The sequence below is a fragment of the Schistocerca piceifrons genome, chromosome 5 (genome assembly GCF_021461385.2).
Source record: "Schistocerca piceifrons isolate TAMUIC-IGC-003096 chromosome 5, iqSchPice1.1, whole genome shotgun sequence".
In the NCBI taxonomy this organism is placed as follows: Eukaryota; Metazoa; Arthropoda; class Insecta; order Orthoptera; family Acrididae; genus Schistocerca; species Schistocerca piceifrons.
The window spans coordinates 64,571,034-64,588,012 of NC_060142.1; the positions used below are offsets into that span (position 1 = coordinate 64,571,034).

General features: G+C 39.9%; 1 protein-coding gene across 1 annotated transcript in view; it reads left to right on the plus strand.

The window, feature by feature from the left end:
- The window catches only part of LOC124798200 (coiled-coil domain-containing protein 112-like), a 145,568-nt gene that overhangs the window by 15,273 nt on the left and 113,316 nt on the right, over positions 1-16,979 (plus strand). Inside the window, exons 2-4 of the mRNA XM_047261501.1 lie at positions 5,193-5,444; positions 5,527-5,630; positions 6,060-6,135. Coding sequence (XP_047117457.1) covers positions 5,200-5,444; positions 5,527-5,630; positions 6,060-6,135 — 425 coding nt within the window. The 5' untranslated portion in view covers positions 5,193-5,199. The remainder of the gene's footprint in view (positions 1-5,192; positions 5,445-5,526; positions 5,631-6,059; positions 6,136-16,979) is intronic.

Here is a 16,979-nt window from a genome sequence, read left to right on the forward strand (position 1 = left end):
TTCTTTGTTGTAGGTGACCATAGCTTTCAGATATCATACCATAACAGCTAGACAAAGTATGACACTTTGATAGAATTGTATGATGTAACAGAGAATAAGTCTCCAGTCAGGTGTAGTGTTTGTCCATAGACAACTTCACCCATTATAGTGCTGCGGTCTTCTTTGAGAGAGATTTGCAAACCTAGCAAGACAATAGGTAAATTTTGTATCCAGTGTCAAGAGACATGGTGTCTTAGGACAGTCTTTAGTTGATTACATAGGCAATTCACTAATCCAGTGACTGGGAGGTGGTAAGTTGTTGCCCAAATTCTGACTGTACTCCAATTAAAATTACTTTGTGACTGACAGGTTACAGTGGCGGTGGGCAGCATTGTCAGCATCCAGTCAGCTATGCTTCACAAGTTGCTGAACATATGTACAAAACAGGCAACACTGTGAACGTGTGGTGTTCAAGAAAGAACTACAGTTGGCTGGCATGTGGCCTCACCACTCAACTCACTAAAACATTGATCACAAAGTAATTTTAATTGGATTACATACCAATTAGAGTCCCAAGATCTGTAAATAGCTGGGTCCAATCTGTCTACATTGGTCTATTGTGATGTGAAGTGGTACAGCAAATAGCATAGTCACTTTGTGGAAGAAGGCTTCAGTAACTGTTTTTGCAGTAGTGTGTCTCAATTGGAAGGAATTCGGGGAAATGTGAAAAACAGTCAACTACTTTCAAACAGATATCCTTCAGGTGGTACGAGTGGTCCAGTGATGGCAGTTTGCACATGCTCAGAATGTGGATACAGGAACTGAAACATGATGGCTCATCTTGTTTCATTGGAAAGTATTATGCTGATGAACAAAGCTTTTGAAGTCTCTCTCTGTGCTAGGCCAGACAAGCTGTGAACTTCTGTCAAAACCTACATGGGTTATATGGATTTTCATACAACCCATGTAGGTTTCAACAGAAGTGTCACAGCTTGTCTGGCCTGGCACAGAGAAAGATATCTGTCCAATTTTGAAATGTTGTGAAACAATTCAGAGCCTGTGTGTGAGATTTTGAAGTGTCATAGTTGCAGACTAGACATAATAAAGAGGAATGACTTTATTTCATCATATATATCTTGAACATGTGCAAGAGCTTGAAAATACAATTCTTTTGTTATGACATCATTGTGAGAAAGGTGTCTGGTGGCACATTTTGTTCACTGTTAATACACTAGATGGCTGTTTTAAATTGTGAGATTAACTTTAACTGTCGTACTTGATGTGGGGACTATTTTTCTCTGGCATCTAGGACAAATGTTAGTGAGTTGTGGTTGATAAAAAGTGACATATCTTTCTTCAAGCATGTGTCAGACTTCTTGGCAGATGCATAGTCTGCATACAGGTCTTGATCATACATTGAACAGTTCCTCTCTGAAGATGACAGTTTCTGATAAAAGAATGTAAGGGACCACCAGTAGATTATTGGTCTGTTACAGGGAAAAACTCCAATTGCAGTCTGACAATGCATCCATCATAAAAGCCTTAATGTTGAGAGATGAGCTATGTGTACTGCTCTTGGAACTGTGGTCTTTAGTTTCAGAAAGGCAGCATGTGCCTAGATCATATACTTCTGTTGTCTCCTGGCATCAGAGAACCTTTCAGAAACTCATTGAGTGGTTCATCACTGGAAGCATGATTCCAAACAATTCTCCAATATAAATTCTTTAAACCAAATAATTATCTTAATTCATATGCTGTGGTAATTTATGGAAATGAGAAGATTGTGTCTAGACTGCTTTACAGTGGTTGTATCCCTTGTGCTGTGATCAAATACCAGATACACACAAACTCCTTTTACTCCAAAGATGCATTCAGAGGGATTGAACACCAAACCATTTTCTTGTAATTGCATGAATAACCTTTGGAGATTTTTAATTATTTATTTTACACAACTGGTTCCTTAGGTCCAAACTGAGGAGCAAATCTCCATGGTCATGGAATGTGTCAGTACATGAAATTTCAACAGAAAAGTAATAATAGATAAAATAAAATGTTTAAGAATTTTAAAAAGATGACAAGGTGTAAGTATATATAAATGCAATTGAGAATTAATACACTCATTTCTGAGCCAGAAATACTCCTTCAGAATGTGGAGAGTTACCCCAAAATATAAAATCATACATCATAAGCAAATGAATATAAGCAGACTACTTTTTGTGTCAAACTATCAGTTACTTCAGATTCTGTTCTGATTGTAAAAGTGGCAGTAATTAGCCTGTGAACAAGATTCTGAACATGGGCTTTCCACAACAGCTTACTGTCTATCTGAACACTTAGAAGTCGCACTAATCATATGCCAATTCTGTGTAATTGTAAACAACAGGTTTTGTTGAATTGTGTGTTAGAAACTGTAAAAACTAAGTCGTACTGTGATTTAGTGTTAGTTTATTTTCTACAAGCCATGAACTTACATCTTGAACTGCACTATTCAAAATAGTGCCAGCGTTGCACACAACAAACATCCTTTACTACAAAGCTAGTGTCATCAACAAACAGAAATATTTAAGAATCAGCTCTAATATTAGATGGTATACCATTTACACTGTCAGCCAGAATATTATGACCACCAAGCTACTGTCAATATAAACGTGCTCAGGCAGTAGCAGTGTCACTTGGCAAGGAGTGATTGCTATTCAGAATCATACACGGTGCATGTAGTATCAGTGAGCATGCTGTTCACGTTTAGAATGGGGAAGGTGTATGCTCCATTTCAGTTTGACCAGTGGCAGATTGTGATGGCCTGGAGGCTCAGCACTAGCATTTTGGAAACTACATGACTTATTGGCTGTTTGAGGAGTTCTGTTGTGAGTGTCTTCAGACATTGCAAAGCCGAGGTAAAATGATGGCCAGATGTCATGGGGTTGGGCACCCACCCTTCATTACAGATGTTGGACATTGTAGTCTGGGCAGACTGGTAAAATAGGACAGGTGGCGGAACTAACATCAGACTTTAATGCTAGGCAGAGTACAAGGGTGTGTGAACGCACAGTGCACCAAACTCTCCTAACGATGGGCCTCTGCAACCAACGTCCCATGGGTGTGTCACCATGATATCGGCAGATACAACTGAAATTGACCCGTGACCATTAGCACTGGATGTTGACACAGTGGGAGGCCATTGCATTGTCTGATGAATCCCAATATCTTCTTCGTCATGCCGACGGGAGGGTGCGAATCTGTCATCTTCCAGGGGAACAGCTCCTCGATACCTGTACTGCAGGATGGAGATGAGCAGGTGGTGGCTCCATTATGCTCTGGGGAACATCCAGTGGAGCTCATGCAGGGTGCCATGATAGCCAAAGAGTATTGTACACTGATTGTAGACCATGTGCACCCCTTCCTGATGATAATGTTTCCCGATGGCAGTGTCATTTCTCAACAAGATAATGCACCATGTCACAAGACCAGGAGGGTGATGCAATGGTGAGTTACAATTGATTAGCTGGCCCCCCAACTCACCAGATCTGAATCCGATCGAACATATCTGGGATGTGATTGAACGTGGCATCAGAGCTCATACCCCTTCCCCCTCCTCAAAATTTACAGGAATTAGGTGACTTACGTGTGCAGATTTCCTGCCTCCAGTGACCCACTGAGGCCTCATTGCTTTCATGCCACGCTGTGTCACCACTGTTATCCATGCTAAAGGTGGACGTACTGGCTTTTAGGTAGGTGGCCATAATGTTCTGGCTGATCAGTGTATGTAAACAAGGAAGAGGAATGACATCAACACTGATTCCTGGGGAACCCCCCATTTAACCATGTCCCACTTGGAGGGCAGGTATAGGTAATGTAGGCTAGTCATTAGATGGTATCATTGTGTGCGCTCTGTACATGCTCGGCCACCCCTGTTTTGCCAACACTGTCTGTGGGCAATCAGCCAGTGGAGTATGAACACACACTACTGTCCTGCTGCAAGATTGTCCATGTGTCAGCCATTTGCCCACAACTGGCCCTGGATGGACATGTGAGCTGGAACATACTATCCTAAACCTTATTTCAGTGGACAATTGTATTTCAATCCATAAATGTTTACCATTCTCTACTTCTCTTTAATAATAGTGACATCCATGGGTGACGATTATCAGAGAAGTATTAGTAAAAAGTAAATCACTCCTCAACCCAAAGTTTGGTTTCACAGTGGAGGCAGTATGCCCTTGCCTTCCTCTGACTTTTGAACTGGCTTACTGAACTTGTTATTGGGGGACCTACATCGTAACATAGACTCTGAATGATAATGTTATTAGACAATTTTTCCATTAACAAATCATTTCAAGAGATTAGCTATCCTAAGACCAGCTGGGAATTGGACCTGGGCCCAATGGATCTGTAGTCTGGCTGTTACCCACTGAACTACTGCATTATACTCTAGTACTACAGGGCATAAGTCACACACCTTCAGTTGTGCTGAAAAATATAAAAGCAGATGACAACAATGCACCCAATCCTGATAAGGATTACCTCTCCAGTTGACATTTGTTTGTATATTTTTCAACGCATCAGGAGATTGATGACGGTGCCTGAAACCGGTAATTGTGAAATAATAAACACAACAAACAAATGGAAAAAAATGTTTTTATTTCCTTACTGGAAAGTGCGCTTAATTTTTGGGGGAGGTGGGGGCAAGAGGAACAAAATATTACAATGCCCACTTTTGCCCTTATTCCACTCTGGTAACCAATTTTGTTCCATTACAGAACAGCTTTGGACCAATAGAATATATTCTGTAACTGAACAAAATTAGTTATCAGTGTGGGAAAAATGTTGCAGTAGATTCTAGAAAAAGACATTAAAACAAATAATCCATTTGCTATTACTGGTACTTCTTGTCATCTGTGCGTAAACTTCCCTTGTCTGTATTTAGTCTGCAGTGAATAAAATAATTGGAAGAGCAGTAGTTTTATTTCTTATTGTATTTTTTTCAGTGCAGAAGCTTTTTCCATTTAGCTAGGGAGGGATTAGTTTGCAGCTATTTTACATGCACATTGAGTACAGCTAAGGTCTTTTACTAACAACACAAGCACACTGCCATTAATGGTATCATTAGTACAGCATACAGAATCAATAACATCTCCATATCTCTGCTTACACATTTCATCATTTACTCCACCAACCTGAAGGTTTTTTCGTGATAATGTCTTTTTTTCTGGCAGGAAGAAAATGAAGAATAATTTATTGCTGTTGCATTTTAAATTAACATCGATAATGGCTGTGAAACCGGCTAAAGTGAAGGAAGCTGAAAATGAAATGTCAAACACTGATTTCATCTGTGAAGCAGTGAGATTAAAAGTTCAGCATGATTTCTTACAAAAATCTGTACAGTCCATTCTCAATAACATGAAAATAATTGATAGGGATGTTGCTACTGACTTAGAAGCATATGTCAGTGGAAGGGAAACAAAAAGGTAGTATTTGATATTTTGAAATTATGTGTCTATATTGTGGTAATGAAAAGGCATTACAAAGTATTTTATTTTTCTCTCTCAGGCTGGAAGATTTGGAAGCATTTCAGAATTCCTTGCTGGCAGCTATGGACACATTGGTCCAACTTAGGTTTGATATCAGCACTGAAGATAGAATACGAAGTATTGGTATGACTGCATTATTATTATTATTATTATTATTATTATTATTATTATTATTATAAGCATATTAACGTTACATTCTTATAAATGAGGATCAATCACTTCTCACGAAATGTACGGGCAGTGAAGGCCAGCAAAGCAAGTAGAAAATGCAGTCGTCAAGGAGTGTCGTGTTGTGGTTGTAGGTGAAGGGGGAGGGGTGTTTACTACTCTCTGAAGAATAACTGTGCAAGAGCACAGCTGATAACCATACATTTGTGTGCGCTTCCTTTCAGCTTAACATATCTTCCATTAGTGAATCATGATCTACCTCAAATTGATTTTTATGTACCAAAATGAATTTTCTGTTGACTCAGTGGTAAATTAATTTTGAGGCACACGTTTCCAGACAAAATTATCAACAGTAAATTAACTTTTCTTTTCCTTGTTTTTCAGATCTCAGTCATTTCCGAACAGCTTTACTCGAATTGGAGAAACAGCTTACCAGACTGAAGGAGCACATTGATAAAGAGTATGTATATATGGTTCCAGATTAACTTAAGATGAGTAAAAAATTATATGTGCTGAAAACACAGATGTGCTCAATTTTAAAAATTCGGTGACCTCATGGGGCTCTCTCACTCAGTGAGAAGTTTACATGGTTGTTTCACAGTTAAGGATGTAAATTTCAAAGTTATAAGCCCAGCAAATGTATCAGTTCATAGCAGATGGTTGAGTCATTCACCATCATGGTTGATACAGAGGTCTACAATTATTTTACATTTATAGAAATACAGAAAGAATTGTATCCCAGATATTGTTTGTAAGTCAGTTTTCTCTTTGACGATATTTCCTGCATGTGTTCTGAAGATACACTTGCCCAGAGAATTTGGGGTTTTTTGATGGCAAATAATATATGATATTTAATGCAGTGAAAGAGATGAGAAGTAATCAAGGCACTAATTTTCTCACTTGCTGATTGCATAATCATGCTGTCTGTCGAATGTACCCAACAAATACATTCAGGCAGTCCAGGGCACTCTTCTCTGCCAATAATGGGAGGTGTGCTTGTGAATTAAAGGAAATTAGGTGCACACTACCTCCAATGCAGCCATCCTCATACAACCGAGCGAGGTGGCACAGTGGTTAGACACTGGACTCGCATTCGGGAGGACGATGGTTCAGTCCCGCATCTGGCCATCCTGATTTAGGTTTTCCGTGATTTCCCTAAATCGCTCCAGGCAAATGCCGGGATGGTTCCTTTCAAAGGGCACGGCCGACTTCCTTCCCCGTCCTTCTCTAACCTGATGAGACCGATGACCTCGCTGTCTGGTCTCCTTACCCAAAACAACCAACCAACCATCCTCATACAGTGCAGAGTAAACCAGGGGCCATTGCTGAGGGCCTGCAGAGTAGCTTCTGTGATGGTGCTCAATGTGTTCTTTACATATATAATTTAGAAAGTGGTTTTTCATGAAGTCATAGTGAATGCCATTATAAGTCTGCTCTGTGGTGGTCCAAATGTTAAATCCTTCAGATAGTGTCAAATGGCATTCTGCACACTATCTACAAGGGTATATGTGGTGCTGTAATTCTGAATCCATGCCCGATGAGTATACATAGTGCTTGACAAGGCCGTTCATATGTGTCATTTCCCAGTCGTCCTTGTGAACGAATAAGAACATCTCAGTCCAGCTGGCCTGAGGAATGACAAGCTGATGTTAATTCTTTCTTATTATTAGTTTCAATTATTTTCAGTAAAGCTATGACTTCTACTGTGAGTCTGAAAATGATGATATTGCAGTGTCTTGAGCCAATGTATCTGGACTGAAACTGAAATACTATTGATTGCAGTCTGCACAGGCTCAGTGCAATTTGAAATTTGCACGAGTAATAGCACTTGCTATCTAAACTAGGGTATAGCCTAATAATACTGGGCAGTTGCCTTGTTTTATAATGAGTCAATAAGCTTCCAAATCACAATGAAAGATAAGAAGAGAAATTCAGTTAATGATACCAACCTTCTCAACGTATGGAATGGGTTTGCCTTTATCTACACTATGAAAAAAGTTTTCCTTCAGGTTTTGTTATGTATGTGGAATACCTTGACATGCTATTGTAAATGTGATGGATGGAGGGGGGTGGTGTGTGTTAGCAGATGAAGGAGCAAATTAATTAGAATTTGCTGCTGTTGAATGATTTGTCGTATTGTAAGATCAGTTTTGTTCTACTGACATGCGTGGAATATGACACTTCCTTGCCACCACTGAAGTGTTGTGAGTCCATGTTTATTTGCACAAAATGCTCTTCCTGTTGGTGAATAGTAAATAAACTATGATCAAATCCAAATACAAGTGAATTTCACAAACAGTATAACACAGGAATTGCAGGTGAAAACAGATGAAAAATCCAGGAACCAGCCTTGCTAATTAATGAAGAACAATCCAGATATATGATAGAAGTCTGATCAATGACTAGGTGCATTTGGGAGGTGGCTGACTCTTGTCTCCATCACTTTATTTTATCTCCATCACTTTACTAGGCCACACAAAAGATCATGTGGATGGTGGCTGGAAGTGGACAATGAGTCTGGAGTAGTGATGCGAAGAGAGGACTATGTAGCCCTGGACTTCAGAGGAGCTGCAAGATGCCAATAAATATTTTGTGACAGTGGTGGTGGTATGTGTACAATGCCGTCACATGTACCAGGCAGGTGTGATAGCTTTTGAAATGGTATTACTGTCTACTTCTCCTGAACTCTTCTTCTCAAGTGTGTTCGCATAGAGAGTCATTGCTCTAGAAAGAGCTGGTGAGGATATGCAGGAAGGTGGATAGGTAACGTGTGATTTTTCTGTTGTATTTGATTTAGTTGTGGGACAGGCATGTCAATATAAAACACAACATGTTCTGTTGTCTGTGTGGCATCTTCATCATTAAATGATAATTTGAAGCCAATATACATATGTCTTGATTTAACCAAAGCCATACTGTTGCATTGAAACCTTATAGAATTAGAAGAAAGTTTATCAGTGGCTTGTATGTGTACAGAAAACAGGCAGCAGAAACTTATTCTCCAATATCAACAAATGTGGTGCAAAATTAATCAGATGGTGATAGTTTAAAGTAGATGATAGTTTTTCATGATATTTACCTGTGAGCACCTATAAACATGAGAGATGGTTAAAAAAAAAGTTTTCTTTGTAGAAGACATCAGTGTGTTCATGCGTGTTTTTGTCAATAATTAGCAAGTAAGGCAGTGATCAACTTCAGCAACAGATTGACATGCAGCTTCAACAAAACATTCTGCATTCAGTTTCTGACACAAATCTTACATAAAAGCACTACAATATTATCTGATAATGGTTTAAGTAGAACATTTCTAATTTTCTGGAAAAAGATGTTTACTTTTTTAATGTGTCATGTTGAACAGATTTAGCAGCTGACTCATGGATGCTTGTTTATCGCTCCCATTATTCCGTATGGTTTAATCCTCTGTGTTACCTTTGTGAGTTCTCAAATGATGCTTTAAATGTAGAAAAAGATGATGAAAAGAGTGTCCAGTACCAGCGTGCAAACTTCACATAGGTCTATGCTCAAGCATCTATGAATCTAGTGTCCAAGTACACCAATGAAATTTTTAGTTAAAACCAAAAGGAACTAAAGCATTCATTCAATGAACAACAAATGAAACCTCTATGGACATAGGTAAGACTTTATTAACCATTGTGTTTAAAGATGCACATTGTTCTGTAGGTGTTATTTTCAGCAAGAAGTGATAGTGTCAGAGATTTTTAAAATCTGGATTAACACACACCCATTTTATTCTGCACTGAAGTTCCTTTCAGTTGTGTAGAGCTGTTTACTACAGTATGTTATATGTGTGTACATACAATGGGATAAAAAAAAATAAAAATAAAAAAACCTGGAATAACATTGAACAATGTGTAGCTGTGAAATTTAGTTTTCTGCTCGGTAAAAATGTTGCTGAAACTGTTGTTTTAATGTTGGAAACAGCTTACTAAGATAATGCTGCGGGAAAAACTCAAGTGTACAAGTGGTTTGCTTTAAGAATGAGATTTTCACTCTGCAGCGAAGTGTGCGCTGATATGTCTCCGCAAGTTTCATATCAGCACACACTCCGCTGCAGAGTGAAAATCTTATTCTGGAAACATCCCCCAGGCTGTGGCTAAGCCATGTCTCCGCAATATCCTTTCTTTCAGGAGTGCTAGTCCTGCAAAGTTTGCAGGAGAGCTTCTGTAAAGTTTGGAAGGTAGGAGACGAGGTTCTGGCGAAAGTAAATCTGTGCGGACGGGGCGTGAGTCGTGATTGGGTAGCTCAGTTGGTAGAGCACTTGCCCGCAAAAGGCAAAGGTCCCGAGTTCGAGTCTTGGTCCGGCACTTGGTTTGCTTTATTTAAAAACGGCTACCTGTCGATTGATGACAATCATTGTTATAGACGTCCATCAACTGCCCGAATCATCCAGAGTTTGTTCTCCCATGTCAGACCGTCAATCACACCTTTTATTTGGAAGTTCTAAGGAGATTGCACAACAGTGTTAATCAAAAAAGACCCAATTTGAGGCAGACAGGAGACTGGTTCTTCCACCGCAACATCGCACCTCGTCACACAACCATATCTGTTAGACATGTTTTGGCTAAAAATGGCATGGTTCCGCTGCTCCACACACCTTACTTGCCTGAGTTTCTGTGTGCGAGTGTTTCTTATTTACACGCATGAAAAAGGGCATGGAAGGACACCGATTTGACACGACTGAAGAAGTCAAGAAAGAAATGAGGGAGGAGCTGTCAGACATTTCTGAAGGTGACTACAAATGTTTTGAACAGTGGAGCATGAAGGGGATAAGGTTGTTTTGTAAACAATTTGAAAATATATGGCTTTTAATAAATAACCCCCTCATACCATCACAGATCTGTTGTTGTTTCCTTGTTCAGCTTTGAAATTAACATTCTGTCTAGTTTATACACAAGTCCCAAAATGTGGGGGTCAGACTTGTACAGATAATAGAGAATCCTAAACTGAGTGCTTACAATGAGAAAATCATGGTTGGAAATAAATATTTAGTTTTTTATTGTCACAAACAATGTACCCAACAGTAACGTACACTCAAAACAGCTGTTCAAAGTGATGACTGCCAGTCAGACAAGCAAATGTAACCCACTACTATGAGCATGCATCATCAAACAGTATGGGATGCAAGTGCCTCCATTGCCAGCCTAGAGAGATAGCTCGCAACAAGGATAGCTGGCACATCTAGCAATGTGCTGTGTCCGTGACAGCCCAATATAAGCCCGGAACGTCAGACACTTGGCCTCATGTATGTTTACTTGCTTATTGTATGCTTATCTATGAGGCTGTATACTGATGTGTTCTATAGTTATGAGACTTCATACTGTTCTATACTTCTTTCAGTGTTATTGTGGATCTCTTCATGTGTTACTTCTAGACTGTGTCTGTACAACATTACAACACAAAAAATTGTGTACTGTATTTAAAGTTAGTGCTGCCAATACTGATGCTGCAAATGGGTTATGAAACATTAGCAGGTATTAAACATGATCAGTTTCTAAATATGAGCTCTATTCAGAAAATTCCATAACATTCATAATTTCGCACCAGTGGTATGTTGGAACAAAATGTGGTTGACATCCCTGCACGTGCCTTTGTTTAATGTGTAATTGCCAGAAGTTTCATTGTTGTATATCTGTTAGTTATTGTTCAGTGCTATATTGAGTAGAACATTGTGTCACACAGTTTGTGAATTTCAAGATGGCAGACTTAGAGGAGCAACATGTCTGCATTAAATTTTGCAAGAAAACTTTTACAGAGAGATACCAAATGATGTAGAAAGCCTACAGTGTTGAGTGCGTAAGTCATACTTAGTGTTACAAATGATTCACGCAGTGTAAAAATGGCTGGACGGAACTTAAAGATGGCCGTCATTCAGGACACCGTTCAGTGTCTACTGATGGCACTCATGTCAGGAATGTCAACAAAACGGTGTGTGCCAGTGAAAGACTGTGTAACGTCAGATGGCCACTTGTTACGACTTCTGCAGTACTTGTTAGCAGCAGACACAGTGGCTGCGCCAAAGACTGAGACGGCGTGGACTTTTACAATTATTTATTGAGCTTTCTTTACAATTTCTCCCTCATCGTCGCTGCCCAGCCCTGCTGATCCTTCCGCTTGGCTGCTGCTGTGTAGTTTCTCCGACAATGCGCGCAACACATGCCACCAGTGCTCTGTGGTTGAGATGAACTCGTTGCCGCTCGGCAGCCCAGTATGGCACCCCCACGGAGCCATGTCACCGTGAGGTCAGCTGCCGCTGCCAGCTGCACCGGCGGCTAGGAAGCCGTCAGTCGCGATGTCCGCGAGCTCCCGTCATGGACAGACCGTGCGCCATGGGGTCGGGTTGCCGTGAAGTGTCCAGGTGTCAGTTCCCGGCGGCACCTGTGACCGAGACCGCACTGCGGCCAGTTCCGCTGGAAGTTCTCACAGTAGTTAGTCAGCCATGGTGCCGACCGAAGTCGGGCCAACCCCCAGAGCTGAGGTTGACATCTGGATGCGAACGGATGACTCCTGCGAGCTGGAGCAACTTCCGGAATTGTAACCTACAAAGATTGAACATTCAGACACGGACCACGTCCGTCCTCAGATCCGAACTGCTTCCTAATGGGTTCTATCCGTTGCTGCCTGCACTCCACTATTTATATCTGGCAGGAGGACGTTTTTTACCCTCGGTGGCAGCTTCTTGTTATTTCTCCCGCAGTATATTGCAGCGTAGAAAATCATCATAACGACCGGGAGAGCGGTGTGCTGACCACACGCCCCTCCTATCCGCATCCTCACCATGAGGATGACACAGCAGTTGGATGGTCCCGATGGGCCAATTGTGGCCTGAGACGGAGTGCATATTGCAGTGTAACTTAGCGTGATGGCCCCACTTCCCTTACTCAGCACTCTCCAGGCTTCGCTCAGCGCTCGGTCTGCGTGCATCCTTGCGTCAGCCGGTTGGTAGACTGCAACTGTCAGTAAGGCTGTCTGTGCCGCGCCTACTTTGCAATGCCGCGATTGCCGGCTGCCTCTGTTTTGTCATTCTCCACTGCATGAAGCAACGCTTACTACATGTAGCCGCAACAACTGGCTCCAAGATATTGCAGAAGAATGTCATGAAATCCTGACACAGCATCTTGGAATGTGTCATGTTGCTGCTAAATTCATTGCATGGCTCATTAGTCAAAACCAGAAAGACATTCGCCTCGCAGTCTGTAAAGAGCTTTTGGATCACACAAATGAGAATGAAATGTTTCTTACAAGAGTCATAACTGGTGATAAGACGTGGGTCTACAGTTATGATGCTGAGACCAAGATTCAATCTTTACAATGGGCCAGGAGTGGCTCTCCAAGACCAAAATAAGCTTGTCAGGTCAGGTCAAATGTCAAAGTCATGCTAATAGTTTTCTTTGACTTTGAAGCATTTGTTCATCATGAATTCATGCCACAGGGATAAACTGTTAATCAGTGGTACTATTGGGATATGTTGTGACACCTGTGAGAAAATGTGAGAAGGAAATGGCCTGAAATGTGGTGAGACAGTTCATGGCTCTTGCATCACAATAGTTATTTATTTATTTATTGTTCCGTGGGACCAAATTAAGGAGAAGTCTCCACGCTCATGGAACGAGTCAATACATGAAATTATAATACGATAGTAGAAACAGATAAAATGAAATACGAGAAACGTATTCAGGCAACAATTCGTAAGTTTAAATAAAGAAAATCAACAATGTAACACTGGAATTTGCTTAATTTTTCAGCTCTTCCAGGAGCTCCTCGACAGAATAGAAGGAGTGAGCCATGAGGAAACTCTTCAGTTTAGATTTAAAAGCATTTGGGCTACTGCTAAGATTTTTGAGTTCTTGTGGTAGCTTATTGAAAATGGATGCAGCAGAATAGTGCACTCCTTTCTGCACAAGAGTCAAGGAAGTGCATTCCACATGCAGATTTGGTTTTTGCCTAGTATTAACTGAGTGAAAGCTGCTAACTCTTGGGAATAAGCTAATATTGCTAACAACAAACGACATTAAAGAAACTATATACTGTGAGGGGAATGTCAGAATTCCCAGACTATTGAATAGGGGTCGACAAGAGGTTCTGGAACTTACACCACATATAGCTTGAACAGCCCGTTTTTGAGCCAAAAATACCCTTTTTGAATCAGAGGAATTACCCCAAAAAATAATACCATATGACATAAGCGTATGAAAATATGCGAAGTAGACTACTTTTTGTGTGGAACTGTCACTTATTTCAGATACTGTTCTGATGGTAAATAAAGCAGCATTTAGTTTCTGAACAAGATCCTGAACATGGGCTTTCCACAACAGCTTACTATCTATCCAAATGCCTAGGAACTTGAACTGTTCCGTCTCACTTATAATATGCCCATTCTGTCTGATCAAAATATCAGTTCTTGTTGAATTGTGAGTTAGAAACTGTAAAAACTGAGTCTTACTGTGATTTAGCATCAAATTATTTTCCACAAGCCACGAACTTATTTCATGAACTACATTATTTGATAATTTTTCAATATTACACACAAGATCCTTCACTACCAAGCTGGTGTCATCAGCAAACAGAAATATTTTTGAATCACCTGTAATACTAGAATGCATATCATTTATATAAATAAGAAACAGCAGTGGCCCCAGCACTGACCCTTGGGGAATGCCCCACTTAACAGTGCCCCATTGGGACTGAACATCACTACCACTCTCAATATTGCAGAGAATTACCTTCTGCTTTCTGTTCTTAAAGTAAGAGGCGAATCAATTGTAAGCTACTTCCCTTACTCCATAATGGTCCAACTTCTGCAGTAATATCTTGTGGTCAACACAGTCAAAAGCCTTCGTTAAATCAAAGAAAACACCTTTTATTTAACCCATCCAAAACCTCACAGAGAAAAGAGAATATAGCATTTTCAGTTGTTAAACCATTTCTAAAACCAAACTGTACATTTGACAGCAAATTATGTGAATTTAAATGCTCCAGTAACCTTGTATATACAACCTTCTCGATAACTTTAGTAAACACCGATGGCATAAAATAGGTCTATAATTGTCAACATTATCCCTGTCTCCCTTTTTATAAAGTGGCTTCACTACCGAGTACTTTAATCGGTCAGGAAACCGACCACTCCTAAAGGAAAAGTTACAGATATGGCTAAGTGCTGGGCTAACATACATAGAACAATACTTCAGTATTCTGCTAGATACGCCATCATATCCATGAGAGTTCTTGGTCTTTAGTGATTTAATTAATAATTCAGTCTCCCTCTTGTCAGTATCATGGAGGAGCATTTCAGGTAACAGTCTCGGAACACTTTTTTCTACGACCACTATATGATTCCCTGTTGGGACTAGGTTTCTATTTAGTTCACCTGCTATATTCAGAAAGTGATTATTAAATACTGTACATATATGCGACTTATTAGTAACACGGACATTCCCACTACGCACTGATTCTATATCCTCGACCTGTTTCTGCAGACCAGCCACTTCCTTTACGACTGACCATATGGCTTTAATTTTACCGTGAGACTTAGCTATTCTATCTGCATACCACATACTTTTTGCCTTCCTAATAACTTTTTAAGCACCTTGCAATACTGTTTGTAATGGGCTGCTGCATTTAGATTTTGACTGTTTCTAACGTTTTGAAATAATTGCCACTTTGTTCTACAGGATATTCTTATCCCTCTAGTCAGCCACCCAGGCTGCCTGTTTGTGCTAGTACCCTGTTTTGAACGTTCTAACGGAAAGCAACTTTCAAAGAGCACGAGAAAAGTCTTGAGGAAAGCATTATATTTATCGTCTACTGTATCAGCACTATAAACATTTTGCCACTCTTGTTCCTTGATAAGGTTTACAAAGGCCTCTGTTGGTCTGTAACTATTGCACAAAAAAACGAAGTCCACTGCAGACTTTTTATTTATTTCCAAAATTGAAAATCCAAATGAAAGGATGAAGATTTGCAACGATAGACAAGATAAAAGAAAATTCACAGATGACACCTCACACGATCCAGCAGGAGGTGTACAAAGACTCATCCTGGAAGTGGAAAGGCATTGGGAGTGGTGTATCAATTGTGGAGGAGAGTATTTCAAAGGAGACCATGCACAACAAGTTAAAGGTACATGTAGAAAAATTTTGTGGACAAAATCCTGGAATTTTTGGACATACCTCTTATGTACCTCATGTAAATCCCTTGCACAATATCTTGTACCACAAAAGGGATTCACAACTAACATTGGTTTGTTGTCTCAGTTAGCTGTCTAAATAATTTTACGGCTTAAAGTTTTGGTCTCATATTTCAAACTTCCAGCTCAATTTATCTCATAGAAAATACACCAAGTGTCCAAACTTTTGCCTGCATCACAAATTATTTTTTGAACTAATTATGTAGTACTTTATGGCCACATTGTCTTGGCAACAAAGTGTAAAAGTTGCTAAAGAAGTCAGTACCACGGGTTGACTGAAGACAAGCAAGATCAACCTGCATTATCTTGAATTTGTAAATGCCAGTTTTGCAAACAAGACCCTTTTTTTCATGTTGTTACCACTGGTTGCTGTATCACACCACTATAGATTGGAACAAGTTCTGTTTATAAGTGTCTCAATACCAAAATGAGAGGTCACACTGTAAAGACTGGAAACGTAAAACAACAGAAGTTGCAGAGTGGGAGACACAAAAATTGAGCCATTGCCAAACAAGCACTAAATGATGGCAATCATGTTACCCATTTAAATAGTACACAAGTTCTTGCTAAGGTTGTCCCTACCAAATGAGCTGGTACTAAATCACTAAACTTATATTGAAGAGTTGGAATTTAAATCCCCATCCAGCCATCCTGTTGCACAGTTTGTACGGTTATTCTAAATAAATTTTGGTGAATGCCGGCAAGATTCCAGGTAATTAACTGCTCTATGCATGACCAACCCAAGATTGACTTCGTAGCCAACTACTTCTCTGTAAGCAGAACAGTACATCAAAACCTTTCTTCCATCCCAGTGTTAAAAACAGTTGTTTTCCCATTTGTGGCAATATCAGTCTGATAATGACAATGCTGCTCATTGATGCCAGTAAAATATTAAACAACCAAAAACATAAGTTACTTCAAAAATCAGTAAATGATTCTGTAGATTACAGTTCCGATAGTTTGCTGTAAAATTTGGTGGCATTGTTGTCCGTAACAGTACAGCTTTATATATTGAGTAAGGGCATTTTGATGTAGCAATATGAGCTGTGTTTAATGCTCAAAATCGAAACTTATATGTCAGTACACAATGTCTCCACCAC